At 38.4% G+C, this 15,775-nt stretch overlaps 1 protein-coding gene across 1 annotated transcript in view; it reads right to left on the minus strand.

Moving 5' to 3' along the window:
* Positions 1 to 12,517, minus strand: part of Ezh2 (enhancer of zeste 2 polycomb repressive complex 2 subunit) — a 53,953-nt gene extending 41,436 nt beyond the window's left edge. The window contains exons 1-3 of the mRNA XM_028784510.1: positions 12,413 to 12,517; positions 2,801 to 2,924; positions 1,777 to 1,905 (exon numbers count right to left, since the gene is read on the minus strand). Coding sequence (XP_028640343.1) covers positions 1,777 to 1,905; positions 2,801 to 2,917 — 246 coding nt within the window. The 5' untranslated portion in view covers positions 2,918 to 2,924; positions 12,413 to 12,517. The remainder of the gene's footprint in view (positions 1 to 1,776; positions 1,906 to 2,800; positions 2,925 to 12,412) is intronic.
* Positions 12,518 to 15,775: the final 3,258 nt, after the last annotated feature.

Raw genomic sequence — 15,775 nt, forward strand, 5'->3', positions numbered from 1 at the left:
TGCGTGTGCGAGAGAGAGAGAGAGAGAGAGAGAGAGAGAGAGAGAGAGAGAGAGAGTAAAGAACTCCTGAATTTATGAGACAAATGAGGAGGAACTGAGGAGGGGAGGATGGAAACCATGTAAAGACAGTACTCCTGAATGAAATACTCAAAATTTTTAAAAAGGCACCAGACTAAACTTTAAAACCAATGGGACAGAGAGATGGCTCAGTGATTAAAAGTACTTGCTGCTCTTATAGAGGACCTGAGTTCAGCTCCTAGCACCTACAAGGTAGCTTATAACTATCCATAACTCCAGTTATGGGAGATCCAGTACTTTCTTCTGATCTCTACAGACATAAGGCATGCACGCAGTCCATTCACATACATGTAGATACACATATACATAAAATAAGCATTTATTAAAAGATGAGGGGGTCTCACTATATAACCTTGAATTTGAAATCACAGATATCCACCTGCTTCAGATGTGAGCTACCACACCCCATTCAAAAATAAATCTTAAACAAACCTTGCAAAAGAATTACCTGAAATCCGTGTCTTATAATGTTCATAGGCATAGACACAGGCATAGAAAAGTACCCCTTTCACCCCTCAAGTAATAATGAAAGCTATTACCTCCAATTTTTCTCTACTCTGTGATTTTCATGATAATGGGGAAGGTATCAGTATAAAGCATGTAAACTTATAATTTATAAATTTGTAAAATTATAAGTCAGACTTTAAAGATTTGTCACCTAAAAAGTATAAAAAACTAGGAACTTTTCCAAAGTATGTATTCTCCCCAAGACCACACTACCATGAACATCACCAAAGTCACCATTAGTATACAGTAGTATCTGTGAAAATGCCACTGAATCATCACAGAAGCCCTTGAAGCCTGTGTGTCACACGATATACACAAGCCTCATATGACAGCAAATTATGGCTTGTTTATTATAATACTGTTATATTTTAAAATGTTCATTGAAATAATTGCTTTAGAATAAATAGGTGGCCTCCATGTTTATGCATTCATGAATAATCTACAGTAGCATAATCTTAATTCCAAATCACTTGCTTCTCCTTCAGTTTCCACTCAACACCCTTTATCATGTCTTTCTATATAAAACAAGCCACCTAAACAGAAGTGTTCAAGCCAGAATCCTAATAAACAGCTCTCTTCTGTTTAGATCTCTGCCATTCCCTACCATCTCGCTGACAGTATGTTTTGATGAGAGATTTAATAATAGACTCTACCATAGGACTTTTGTTTGAGATTATAATATAATTACAACATTTTTCCCTTCCCTTACCATAGGATTTTATCTTTTGCCTTTCTTTGAAAATAAGATATTATCTGATGGTGATTAAGATCTCCCTCATAAAACGTGACTGTAGAAAATGCCAATCTCAGAGCACTGAATTTTTTAAAATTCTCAGTCTTTAAACAAAATGCATAATAAAAAGCTTTCTTAGATCATAAACATAAAAAGAAATATTTCTTACAACATGGCTAATTTTTATTAAGGAGACAGGGAGGAAAGCAACTGTGAATTAGAAAGCCTTGCTCTAAATACTACTAATCTGAGCATTAAGTCTAGTATGCCCAAACAGCCAAAACACATCCTAAAACACACCGAGCTGTTAAAAGAATTACTAGTAGTATGGTAAGGTTGCCACTGACACACAAAAGAGAGACATCCTAAGTCTGTGAATTCTTCTAAATAAGCAATAAACATTCCAATAAGTAGAAAGTAAATGTGTTGATAATTGTTGCAACACTGTGTTAACCAACCTCCCTAGTCCCGCGCAATGAGCTCACAGAAGTCATGATGTGCACAGGCTGTATCCTTCGCTGCTTCCATTCTTGGTTTAAGGTTTCAGTTCTTTCCAAAATTTTCTGACGATTGGAACTAAACATAGTCTTTTAAAAACAAACAAGAAATTGTTCATTGTTACAATATGTAGCATCTTTAAAGCAGGTTAAAATCTAGTGAATCATCAAAAATACCATGACCATGTCCTCAAATGTACACAGATTTCACACAATACACTACAGTTTTCCACACTCTAATAGTAAATACAAAAACATTGCTACTTCCTTGTAAGTGAAAGGGGAACAGGAAATTGTTTCCATCCTCTCTTTGTTTAACTTTATATTTCAGAAATCACAATGCTTTAGAAACACAAAGTCATAAAACAAATGCCTTTGTGTTTGGGTCCTGAATCTATACACAAGCAGTGCAAAGGCATACTGAAAAGACTGATTTCCAAACAGGCTGAATAATCCTTAATTTAAATACTTGTTATCATTAATGAGGATGATATATATTTTTTCATTTTTCGAGAAAAAGTCCATATAGCCCAGGATGATCTTGAGCGTCTTCATTTTTGTTACTACATTGTTGATTCATGTGCCTGTGCATTACATGCTGCAGCGCTGCTGTGGGCCTGAGAGGACTCTTGGGGATTGGTTCTCTCCTCCCACCATGAAGATCCCAAGGCTAAAAATCAGGTCATCAGGCTTAGTGGCAAGTACTTTTACCTGATGAGCCTCTCTCTGATCAGTCCAGTCTTGAACTTCATCTGGTCCTTCTGCTTCTACCTCCCAAGTGCTGGCATTAGAGGTACACAGCACAGCACCAAACAGTCATGATGTAATTCTAACTAAGACAGATCAAGGACCATCACTTTCAAGTCTTAATTGATTTTACTGTAAACAGGACCTTGACTGAAAATGTACCATTTCAAAGTAAATCTATTTAACTTGAGGGTGGAGGAAATTAGTTTCAATTATACATGCATTTTTATGAAATTACCTTTACTTCGTCAGCTCTTCTGAACCTCTTGAGCTGTCTCAGTCTCATGTACTCTGATTTTACACGCTTCCGCCAACAAACCGGTCCCTTCTCAGATTTCTTCCCAGTCTGGCCCATGATTATTCTAAAAGCAATGATTTCATATTATAATCACTTATCTAACCAGCTTGAATATGATCTTTTAATCCCAAGCAAACTGATATCAACAAAACATTTTTACTGTTGATATTTGTAGAGAAAAACCCATGTATCCTGTAGAGCTAAATCCTGGAAATGTGTCACTGAATGATTTTATTTAATTTTTTTGTTTGTGGTTTTTTTGTTTGTTTGTTTTTCGAGACAGGGTTTCTCTGTGTAGCCCTAGCTGTCCTGGAACTCACTTCAGAACAGGCTGGCCTTTCTCACTCAAAGATCTGCCTGCCTCTGCCTCCCAAGTGCTGGGATTTAAGGAGTTGCCAGCATGCCCAGCTTTTAAAGTATATTTTTATCTATAAACACATACTTTTATCTATAAATCTTAAATAGTAGAAGGTTTAAAGATATGTGCTCTCATTATGGGAATTATGTATACTATACCACAAGCTAGTTTTTACTCCACAGGGCTCACATTTTTAGAGTAAAAACATTCTTTAGGTTTTTAATTATTAAGGGTCTAGAGAGATGGCTCAGTGACTAAGAGTACGTACTGGCTGCTCTCCCAGAGGACCCAGGTCCAAATCCCAGCACCCACATAGCGGTTCACACCCACCTCTAACTCCATCTCTAGGGGACCTGACACCATCTTCCGGCCTCCATAGTCATCAGGCACCCAAGTGGTGCAGACATAACATGTAGGCAAAACACTCACATAGACAAAATCAAGTCAAATCAAGTACAGCTTTTAAAAACACTGTTCTAGAAACAATGTACAACTGAACGATCATACACCTTAGCCTCCCTTCCCCCCTTCCCCCCTCCACAGGCTTCACACTACGTATGGGTTCAACAAACCTCTGATCAAAAATATTCAGTGGGAAAAAACTAAAACTAGGGAAAAAAACAAAACAAACAAACAAAAAAAAACCACACCAACAACAAAATCTGAATTTGTTTCACGTCGAGTACTATGCTCCCTCAATATAATAAATGAAGGGTGAGCACACACTGCTGTAGCCCCAGCCACTCCACATATCTCCAGCCAACTTCTAACACTTGGGGCATTGTCTACCCCACATCTCCCTCTCACACTACATAACCAGGCCTATGACAGGCACCTCTATGGTGAATATGTGTAAACTTATGGTCATTTTCCCTAAACAGTATTATACAACAAACAGTGCAGCAACCTATGTACATAGCATCTCTATTGTATTAGTTATTTTAAGTATAACAGATAGCTTGGAGTATACAGAAGATGTTCACAGGTTATGTCAATTATATTGCCATTTTATATAAGGAATCCACGGATTTTGGTATCCAAAGGGCTACTCCAACTATTCTCTCTCAAATAGCAAGGGACCCCTCTAGTTGCAAAAGGTACAAGCGAGAAGGTTCCATTTACACATTAAGAGTAGAAAATGTACAGTAGGATAGTAAAGATAAATCAGGGCTGGTGGGCGGTGGAGCACATCTTTGATTCCAGCCCTTGGGAAGCAGAGACAGTTTAGATCCCTAAGTTTGAGGCCAGCCTGGTCTACAGATTAAGTTCCAGGACAGCCAAGACTACACAGAGAAACACTGCCTTGAAAAACAAAACAAACAAAGGATAAACCACTCTACACAGACACACAGACAGACAGACAGACAGACACACACACACACACACACACACACACCTGATCACACTTCTCACTTCAAATACTGTGATGGTGTCTTTGCTTCTTGTGCCACTTTTATTCACATGTGGGGTTTTGTGAGCAAGAGGAAAGCGAAATGCAGCAAATAAAAAGCAAATGCCTCTGCCTTATCTTTAGTTGCAGACTCCATGAGGCAATTATACGCAAATAAATATGGGAACTGGCTATAGTTCACCAGACATATAACACATACTAGAGTCTACACCTGAAGTCTAAATCAGTGTTCTTTTCTTATACAAGTATTAGAGTCATATTGTCTCTTCAAGACATTACAAGGACATTTCTGCCTAGCTATATAAAATGTTATGAATGTTCATTATCTCAGGAGCAATAGGAAACCAGAGTGTTGGGTCAAAAGGAAGGTAGGGTGATTTACATTCTGAAAAGACAAAGCTGGCAGCCATATAGAAACAGGAGAGGAAATAGGGGAATTGAAAGAGTAACTGTGTGTTCAGGTTAGATGCCACTACAGAGCAGTCTCTAGTTTTAGACCAAGCTGGAGATCAGAGAGAAAAGTGATCACTTAGATCCCAAAAACTGAGGTGGGACAGGCTGGAGGAGGTCACTAGAGATATGCCTTTCAAAGTAATGCCTTCTTTTCAGGAGCCCTCCTGTTCTCTCAGCTTCCTGTCTACCAGAAGGTGAAGATCTGATTCCTTCACAATTCCCAAATCCCACTACTATCATATAGTTACACTTAAAAATCACAATTTTCACTATACTCCACTCCCACTGTAAATTCTTCACTATCAAGAACAGGTTTTACTCATTTGTAAAATCTCAGAGCCTGGCTCTAGTAAATAATGGACTTTAAAACAATAAAAGTTTATTAGTAGTTTAAAACGAGAGAGAGAGAGTAACCTGTATCTCATTAACACATCATTTGTAAAGTTTAGTCTGCTAAAAGTAAGATAAGAAAGGAAGAGTGGCCATCCTGGACTATTTCTATCTACGCAGAAGCCAGAAAGAAAACGAAAAGTGAAAAGGGAAAGGGAGAGGGAAGAAGGAAAGGGGGAAGAAACGGGAAGAAACAAAAGAAAAAAGAAATGTGCCAAATTCCCAAGAAACCAAGCAATGGGATTGAACCTCAGGGACACTTAGGATCCTAGTTGACCTGTCTTTATCAGAACACTTGAGCCCTACCATCAAGCAAATAAAATCAGTTTCAGTAACTATTTAGTTATATGAGGAAAAAAAAAAAAACATAGAACCACTCCCCCTCCGCCTCCAACACACACCATACTAGTTTAGATTCGGTTTTCTAAGAATTATAGATGGTAGAAAAAACAAGACACTTTAAGTTCTCTGAGTTTAAAAGTTAGTGTTGTTACCATACAGAATGTCTCTTTCTAAAGCATTTCATCCTTCAAATTGTCCTAATGGATAAAGCTAGGCAGGGCACCCAACAAATAATTTGAAATTTTCTTTTCTAGAATATCTATGGTACAACTTTTCTTTAGCTGATAAATTTCCCAAGTACTGAATACCAGTAAGCTCAAACTAGCCAATTTATTTTTTTTTAATTTATGTATTCATTTAAAGTTTTGTTTCTTGAGATAGGTTCTTACTATGTAACCCAGGTTAAACCTCAAACTGACTGCAGTCCTGCCTCAGCCTCAAAACTGCTGGATTACAGGTATGAACCATAAGATCTAGCTACATCATCTTAACTATTTTCTTTTTTAATAGTGCTAAAGATTAAAGCAAGGCTTCATGTACACTAAGCAAGTACATTACTATTGAACTAGACCACTAATTTTGATTTGTTTAAAACACTAGTTCAAGTACCAGCAAGATGGTTCCGGGGGTAACAGTGTTTGCTGATGACCTGACAATGAAGGAACCTTAGTTAAACTACTGCCTCCATCAGATTGCCTGTAGGCAAATCTATGGGCTGTTTTCTTGATTAATGCTTGATGTAAGAGGGCTCAGAGCACAATGGGGCGGGGGGAGTGTTGCTGGGAGACTATTTAAGACCTACTATGTACCCAAACTGTTTACCTACCTTTAAAAGAACATGGAGGCAACAGATGAACCTCAAGGACATTATACTAAGCAAAACAAGACAATGGCAGCACAGATACAGTCTATCTCTAGTCATACAAAGTATCAAAAGTATTAGGTTGATGGGAAGGTAATTTCAGTTTTTACATTGTTGAAATTTGTCCATTGTTCCTGAAACACATTGTTAAATAAATGTAATTCTGTTATGCATCACTTCAATGTATATTTCTTGCTTTAAGCCTTTTCCTATGACTTACTCCTTGCTGTTTTGGATTTATTCTGTACTACTTGAAATATGTTACACAAAAAGCATGTTCAAGAGATTCTTCTCATTCAAGTTCAAAAGGGGTTATAATGTAACAAAGACAGCTGGAAACCGCAACACACATTTAACCTAGTAATGCTCAAGAGTGAACCAGGAAGTGGAGGTCCAACTAGTTTTGCAAAGGAGATGGAGCCTGGAAGGAATGAAATGACTGGCCATGGGAAGCTGAGAAAACAAAATGAGAACAATTATCTAAGCACCGCTTACAACTACGTGAGAAGCTGCCACAGAACTCAATGTGGACCATCCAAGTCATCCTGCATTTGAGACAAACTGGAAACATTCAGTAAGTAACTCATGTGCTGATGAAAAGTCAAAGCCCGTTATTTTGAATACTCTCCTCTCTTAGTCTATACAACACTGATCCATTTCTCCACCTGGCTGTGAAATGCAAAGGAGATTATATACAACCACCATGATGACTAGTTCCATGGTTGAACCAAAAAGCTCCAAAGTAATGCCCAAAGCCACACATGCACCAAAAGGTTATGGTCACAGTACAATCCATGACAGCTTTCTGAATCCTGGAAAAAAATCCTTACAGCCAAGATGTATGCTCAGCAAATCAATGATATGCATCAAAAAGTACACTTGCAGCCAGCATGGCCAACAGAAAGGGGCCATCTTTTCTCCATAGTAGCACCTGACTGCACATCACACAACCAATACTTCAAAAGTTGAACAAATCGGGCTACAAAGTCTTATCTGCTCCACCATATTCACCTAACCTTTCATTCACCAGCTATCACTTCTTCAAGTACCTCAACAACTTCTTGCAGAAAACAAATTTCCACAGCCAGCAGGATACAGAAAATACTTTCCAAATGTTTGTCAAATCATGGAGTGTAGAAATGCAACATTCTGAAAATCTCTCTCCTAATCTAAGGGGCAAACTTTTACTCACACCCAGAGTTAATAATACATCTTGAAGTCACTCAAGACTTAAGCCTACTGTGTACACAAACTGTTTGCCTGCCTTTAAGAGAACAATGTAACAACTAACCTTACTGATCTTGGATTTCCCTTGGATCTGTTGGAGCCAGTGACTTAATCCCTTCTAAAACTCTGTTAAAGATTTCTTTAAAGTTTCCTATTCCTTCCTCATGTGATGCTTTCTACGCATTTCAATAAATACAGAGCAGAGCCCTTTGTTAAGGACATATACAGATGATACAACAGACACACACAGCTCATACAACCGACATACAACCACACAGAAGAAAGCAAACCACACACTGTCATACAACAGACACAAGGATAGATTCACAAGACAGCCCTTCAGGCAGGTACAGATTCAGACTCATGCAACAGACAAAGGATGTCCAAAAGTCACAGGAAGTATGAAGTAGAATAACCACTCTCTTGGTTAAACAACTCCAAGAGGAAGTACTTTTATTTCTTTCCTTAATGAAGGACATTGATGAATTATTGGTAACTAAGAGTTAATCGCTAATGCATTACAATCCACACAGTGGAGCACAGTTTTTAGTTTTTTGTTTTATAACTACAGAAAGAATGAAATTTTACTTATATTCCAAGCATGATGGCGCATACCTTTAATCTCAGCACTCAAGAGGCAGAGGCAGAGGGATGTCTGTGAGTTTCAGGCCACCCTGGTCTTACATAGCTAGAACTGTCTCCAAAAAAGGAAGGAAGGGAGGGAGGGAGGGAGGGAAAAAGGAAGAAAAAGAACACACAGAGACGGGGGGGGGGGGCAAGTGTGGATTTAATGGTTCTTAATTTTGATTAATAAATGTGTTTGAACCTAGTTATAATGATTTGAAATTCAGCCCAAAGCACAATTCTTTTCACACCAAAAGTCAAAACAATCACAAGAAAAATAAAAAGCAAAATAGTACTTCCCAAAGGGTGTGGACAAAAGATAAAAGGTCTAAAGATCTGTTATACATCAATGTGAGTATACTTAACATTACTGAACCATACACTTTTAAAAAGTAAATATGTAGGCTGGACAGATGGATCAACTGTTAAGAGTAAATTACTGCTCCTGCAAAGAATCCAAGTTCAGTTACCAACATATCGGGTGGCTCATAACTGTCTGGGACACAAACTCCAGGGGTATGTGATGTTTCTGGTTTCTGCAGACAAATGACCAGGATTCAGTTCTCAGCACCCACCTCCATGGCAGCTCACAATCCCCTGCACCTCTAGTCCCGGGGATGATCCAGTGCTTCCTCTGACCTCTGCAGGCTCGTGCACAACACAGACACATAAAATTGTATATTTTAAAATATATTTTTGTAAGAAACAAAAATGTAAATGTGGTTTTGTTTTGGGTTTTGTTTGTGGTACTATGCATTAAACCCAGGGCTCTGTATGTACTAATCATCAAACTATATCCCAGCACCATTCTCTGTTGTGTTTTAGCACAGTAAAGAGTAAAGTGGTTCACTTAGGGATTTCATGTGCACTAGGCACAGTAGAGGTTCAACAGATAATAATTAGTTCTATTGTTTATAAGCACAAGGTTGGTACCCACATGTCTGCAAACAAAACACACTTAAACTACTACAGACTATAACATTAAACTCTAAAAGGAAGACTTCAGTGATGGTTGATGGCAACTCTCCCACTCTTGAAAGAACATCAACTATCTCCCTTAGTTTTTTTTGTTTGTTTTGTTTCCAGTCCTTCTCAGCCTTTGAGATTTAAAAAAAAAAAGTACTAAAACAGATAAAATGTTTTGTCTTGTTAATACTTTTTGTTTAGCTGAAGATAATAACTTGAAACATTTTGCCTAAGTTTGGTCTCTATGAATGCACTTGGTCACTAGGTACATTTGCAGAATTGTCAGTTTGTTTCCTTACCCATGCTCCCCTCTCACTTTTTTTTAATCACTAGGATTTCTAAAACCTTCTGGCTTTAATCAACAGTCTAGTAAGTACTTAAAGGAAATTCTTGTAATAACCAGGAAAATAAGTTAGCATAATTCACTGTTATAGAAAATGGCCATATAAAACTCACTTGCTGAAACCCTGTTACAGACTTCTATCTTCAGGAGGAAGGACACTATTTAATGATCTGATCCTTTTTGCTGAGGCCACCCAGATCCTCTTCAACACACCCAAAAAGATGACACTATGCCAAGAAGTGAGGTTGGTTCCTGGGCCCTAATAACTTTGCCAGCCAGCAGCAAAAGCCAGAAGACACCACCACATTCCACTGATCAGGCCAAACAGGTCATCAGTATGTCTGGCAGCTGGCAATCATAGTCTGAGCCTCTGCCAGGGCAGGGGGACATGGCTAGTCCAACAAACCCAGTATAGGCTGGCCCTCAAAAAAGGTGGGTTAATTTCTTATGGGCCTTAGTCTTAACAGTGCAATGGTGAGAGGCAGTTATTTCTGGAGAATTTGGGAGTTTGGGAGTCTTTGGACCTCCTGGGTGTGTGTTACCTAGTGATCATTATTTTGGGTTTTAAGCATAGAGGCCAGTGACCAACAGGAAAGCATAGACCCAGATTGAGAGACTCTTCTAAGCCAGCTGTGGATACATCATGGTGCTAGGCCAAGGGGACGAGATATTTTCAGTAAAGCACTATATGTCTCATTTTTTTTAAAAATGTTGGTCATAGATTAAGTAATTTTTAAAATGAAAATAAAATAATGATTTGGCTTTCTGCTAGAGAAAAGAGCTCTCAAGTTTTCAGGTCTCTGCAATATGAACCTGTATATGCATTCAACCTCGCAGCCCACATAGGTCCTATAACATACTGCATCAGGGCCAAGTGTGGTAAGTACAGCTCTCAGCAGTCATTAAGGAAGTTATTATTTGCAACAGATGGAGAACATCTTAGAAAAACACATTAGGTCAAAATGCCGAGAACAAGTTAGAGATCATGTGTGTGGAGCTCAGCTCCGATTGAAACATCTAGAACCTCTGCACCCAAGGCTCAGGGGACATATCAGAAGAAGGGGCAGAAAAAACTAAGAGCCAGCAGACAAAGAAATCTGCTATGACATTCTATCTATCTCCTAGAAATGACAAGGAAGCTTCTTCACCCACGATAACTTGACAATACAACTGCCTAAACAAGACCCAAAGAAGTGCAACACCAATAAACATGCTAACACTGAAGAGGAAAATCTTACGGGACCCACCCCTAAACAAAGAACTATAGGCTATTAAAAATTGCTGAGAGTGGGAGAAATAGTCTTCCCCAAGGATGAGCACCCTAAATGGGTACCCACTAACAAGTAATCAACCCCGACATCATGTACATACAAGTAACACTAAACGGACTGAATGGGTTGTATTTATATATTTAGGTAAATACACACACAATAACAAAGGAAGTGACCATAAACATGGAGGAGTACATGGGAGAAACTAGAGGGAGGAAAAATGGTGTGATTATATTTTTATGCTTAAAAATTAAGAAAAAAAATCAATTAAAAAAAAATGAGCTGGAAAGATGGCTTAGCAGTTAAGAGCTTCTTGCTCTTCCAGAGGATCTGAGTTCCATTCTCGGCACTCTCATGGACAGCTGTAATTGCAGTCCCAGGGGATCTGAGGAAGGTCTTCTGGCTTCCACGGGTTCCAGATAGAAACATTGTACATATACATACATACAAGTAAAGACTCAAATGTATAAAATAAATACATCTTAAAAATAAACACAAAGTTACTTCTGTTTTATGTCACTTAGCACAAGGTCCTCAAAATCCATGCAAGTTGTATAGCATGTATCAGAATTTCACTCCTTTTATGTCAGAAATATCTTACTATACAAAATGTTTTCACTGTATTTTGTTTCTTCATCTGCTGATAAATTAATTAAAAATGAAGTTACATGTCACCATAATTTTAAAAATATTTGCCAAATAGTAGATGCTTTCATATCATAGTCATGAACTGCCTAGTGACAGGATTATACTATACCTGGAGTATACTTATACAAACTGAGATATAACAATGTCATTAAGCAATAATCTTATAGTACCTATGCTCATATACAGTATCACTGACCAAAACTTCATTATACAATGCCTGAGTTCACTGTGCAGAAATTCCTTATCTCACTTCGTTTCTGCCACACTTTTGTGTCATAGACGTATATCCACAAAGTATAGAACTATGTGACCACTTTAGAAATGTATCAGCTTCACAGGCTGAGGAGATGGCTCATCAGTCATGAGTTCTTGCTATGCAATCATGAAAACCTGCATTCTGATCAGCACCAGATTAACAGCCAGGCATCTTGGAAATCCCTGTAACTCCAGCTCCAAGGGATTGGAAAACCCAACTCTGGCTTCCTATACACATACACACACACACACACACACAAGTACTCACACACACAAGTAAATAGTAGATGCTTTAATATCATAGTCATTAAACTTTAAATTTTTTACTATGTGGGGATGGGGTGAGAGGGTAGATGGGGGAGTGGCTGAGGGAGGTGATCTGGAAATCAAACGACAACTTACAAGAGTCAAATAGCTCTCTCCACCATGAAGGTCCAGGACGAATCAAACCCAGGTCATCAGACTTGGTGGCAAGCACTTTTGCCCACTGAGCTATCTTGACAGCCTAATAAATAAAAATTTTAATAGAAAAAAATGGATCAGCTCCAACTTCTATAACCTTTGAGACACTACTAGATTTATCTCTACTTTTGCCATTAAGAAATAATGAGGAGCAGGTTACAGAGCTGCACAGCAGAGTACAGGACCATAGAAGAATGATGAAGAACAACCCAGTAAGTGACTTATAATTAGTCACTGCTTCCTTCAATCTTAGCTTCAAAACCTACCTGAAATTATTACAGTAAAGAACTCATCAATTCCAACATGATATCCTACAGTTAAAAGACCTGCCACCTTCATGCCAAGCACAGTGGCACATGCCTATCATATCTGAGTATCTTAGCTACTCAGGAGGCTAAGATAGGAATATCATGAAAAACTAATAGTTTGAGAGCATTCTGAACAACACAGCAAGATCTACTTCAAAAAAGAACAAAGGAAGAGCAGAACGTGATGGTGCACATGTATAAACCTAGCACTCAAGAGGCTAACGGAGGAGGACCTCAAATTCCAGGTCAGCCACAGCTACGAATCAAGACCTGGTCTCAAAAAAAACCCAAGTAAGGCATAGTGGCCTATCCTAGCACTCAAAAGCCAAGCGAGGTAGGACTGCCTCAAATTTAAGGCCTGTCTGCGCTGCATAGGAAATTCAAGACTAATCTTCGCTACATAGCAAGTAAGAGAGGAAGACCTAGCCTGTCTGCTTTGCCAATTTCTTTATTGAGAGAAAATACCCAAGTCCATGAATGAACATATAAGATAGCTTTTGGGAGTCAGTTCTCTCTTCCACTGTGAGTTCCTGGAACCAAACTTGGTTTTCATAGCAAGCAGTTTTATCTATATCTCACTGTTTTCCAAATTTCTTTGTCAAATTATTTCACTGTATCTTTCCAATTTCCTTCAATCACTTGGTTATTAAAATCTCTATTCTCTGGAAACTACCAACCTAGGTGTTAGGCATACAATCTCTGTCAGAATCTCTGTCCCACAGCACTTAATACAGTATAAAGCATAAACAAGTGAACAATTTGACACGTTGTAATAAAAGCATGAACAAAACCCTGTGAGTGTCTGAGAATTCTGGGACAGCATCTCTAAAATAAAGCACATAATCTGATGGACCTTTCTCTGAATTTAATGCATTGTTCCTTTCTACCCATGCTCCACTGTAAAGATTTTACCAACCTATAACTACTATGGAATTTACAGAAAAACTCACCATCTATATACTGACATAAAGACTTAAAAACTAATCTATAAACCATTTATAATTAGCCCATAAATCATTGTATCAGCAGAAAATTTTTCCTTGTTCTTTTTTTTTTAAAAGCAAATCAACTTTCTTCATTATTACTTAAAGGCTAATAATGAAGTAAATGTGAACTTCTTGAGCACACCCTCAAAGGATAAAGGATATCCTAAAGCAAACAAATTTGGTGTCATTTGGGAAATCTGACTAAAATTTTTACATAGCCAACACAAAGATAATCACATGTATCCACACGGGAGAAAATCGGTACCAAAAAAACACTTCTAACTACACAAGTCAACAAGTGGCTTTTTCTATCTCTTCTTAGACTGCCTAAACATACTCTCATTTCTACCAAAACATAAGGCAAAATTTTCAACCAATTATTCAAAAAGATTTTAGGAAATATATGTGGCAAGTACAAAACAGCAAATGTCAACAACAGGATAAATCACATGTTCAGGCAAAACTGGAATTTTAATAAACACCCAATTGTCTACCAAAATTCTATACAACTAGCTCACTTCGTAATGAATGAGACTATCAATAGGATTTTAATGGAAACATAAACTTTACATTACAATCTCAACATTTAGAGCAGCACCTGGAATGTCTATTCCAAGATGCTCCTGCAAATCAGAAGTAACAGAAATTTGACACTGCATTTCTTTGTCTCCGTTCATACGAAGCCATAAATAACCAGATGTATTTTAGGTTTTCACTAGATGAAACACTGCAATAAGAAGAGCCTGTTCTTTCTTTTGTGTTCTTAAAGAAATGTATTCAAGACCCATCAAAATAAGAATGTAGGATGCAATTTTCCTAAGTGTTTCATTCCCTAATACACCTGCCCAAAGAGAAAAAGCAGGATGCTTTTCGTTTAAACCAGAATCCAATTCGTTTCCAACTTAAGAGAACAAGAACAGAAAATAAATATGACCTAAATATTTCCACATTCTTTTAAGTAAAATTATGAGACTTTTATTTCTAAATATAAATGCACTGCTAATGTTCATTAGTGAAAAGTAACAGAAAATAAATTTTAAAATCGCCAAAAATATGAACTACACTCAACTGTGGCAGCATTACTATTTTTCAAATGTTTTATGTGCCATTAAAAACTCATCAAATTAAACTGATAATGACTTTCCTGAAACTGAAAAGGCGTTGTAGCGTTGTTGTACGGTATTTTAAATATCAAAGACAAATTTTTACTTCAGATGAATTTAGATTCAACAGATTCGATGTTAATAAACAAAGGAAGTTTCTTTGAATTGTGACCAGAATACACTCGAATTTCTTAGGCAACGTCTTTCCTGACTCACCAAAGCTATTGTTCACGGGAAACATGACCCACTAAAAAGAAACTGTCAAGCCTACAGTGTATACCCACTTTCTCGTGGGTATTTTATTTCAATCATCTGGTTCTATCATCTCTTCCACAACCAACCCCTGGAGATTTGGGGAATAATCACTGAGTAAATGACAGCTGATTTCGTTAGCACCTGTCGCCATTCTCAGAAGCACACAAGTTAGCCAAACAGCCCGTAATTTTTTTTTTCAGATTCTGATCCTTTTAGAAAGTAGAATTCACAAGACGTTCACCAAGTTTTCCGAAAGCCCGAGCTTTCTCAATTTTTCCCATTTTCAAAAAGTAGCCCTGCAGCACAGGATCTGGTGCGTGCAAGGGGGTGGGGGCTGTACAATGAAGTGAGAGAAGGGAACGCAGCTGGACTCTTCATCGAACTTAGCACAAAGCCAGGAGAGGACACTGGCAGCCTGAGGCTGTGGGAGACTCCCGGCTCTCGGGGAAATGTCAGCCGCGGGGCTAAGGGAGTTCCCACATCGTGCACACAGTACCGCAGCAGCAAGGCCGGGCGTAGGTCGCCCCCCAGTAGGACCAGGCAAGGACCAGCCCTGCCCACTCGCGCTCGCGTCGCGCCTCCCCACGCCCCCACCCGCGCGGCGGGAGCCCCGAGTGTCGCGTTCTCCCCTCCCCTCCCGAGACACAGTCT

The sequence above is a fragment of the Grammomys surdaster genome, unplaced genomic scaffold (genome assembly GCF_004785775.1).
Source record: "Grammomys surdaster isolate TR1022 unplaced genomic scaffold, NIH_TR_1.0 123861, whole genome shotgun sequence".
NCBI lineage: Eukaryota > Metazoa > Chordata > Mammalia > Rodentia > Muridae > Grammomys > Grammomys surdaster.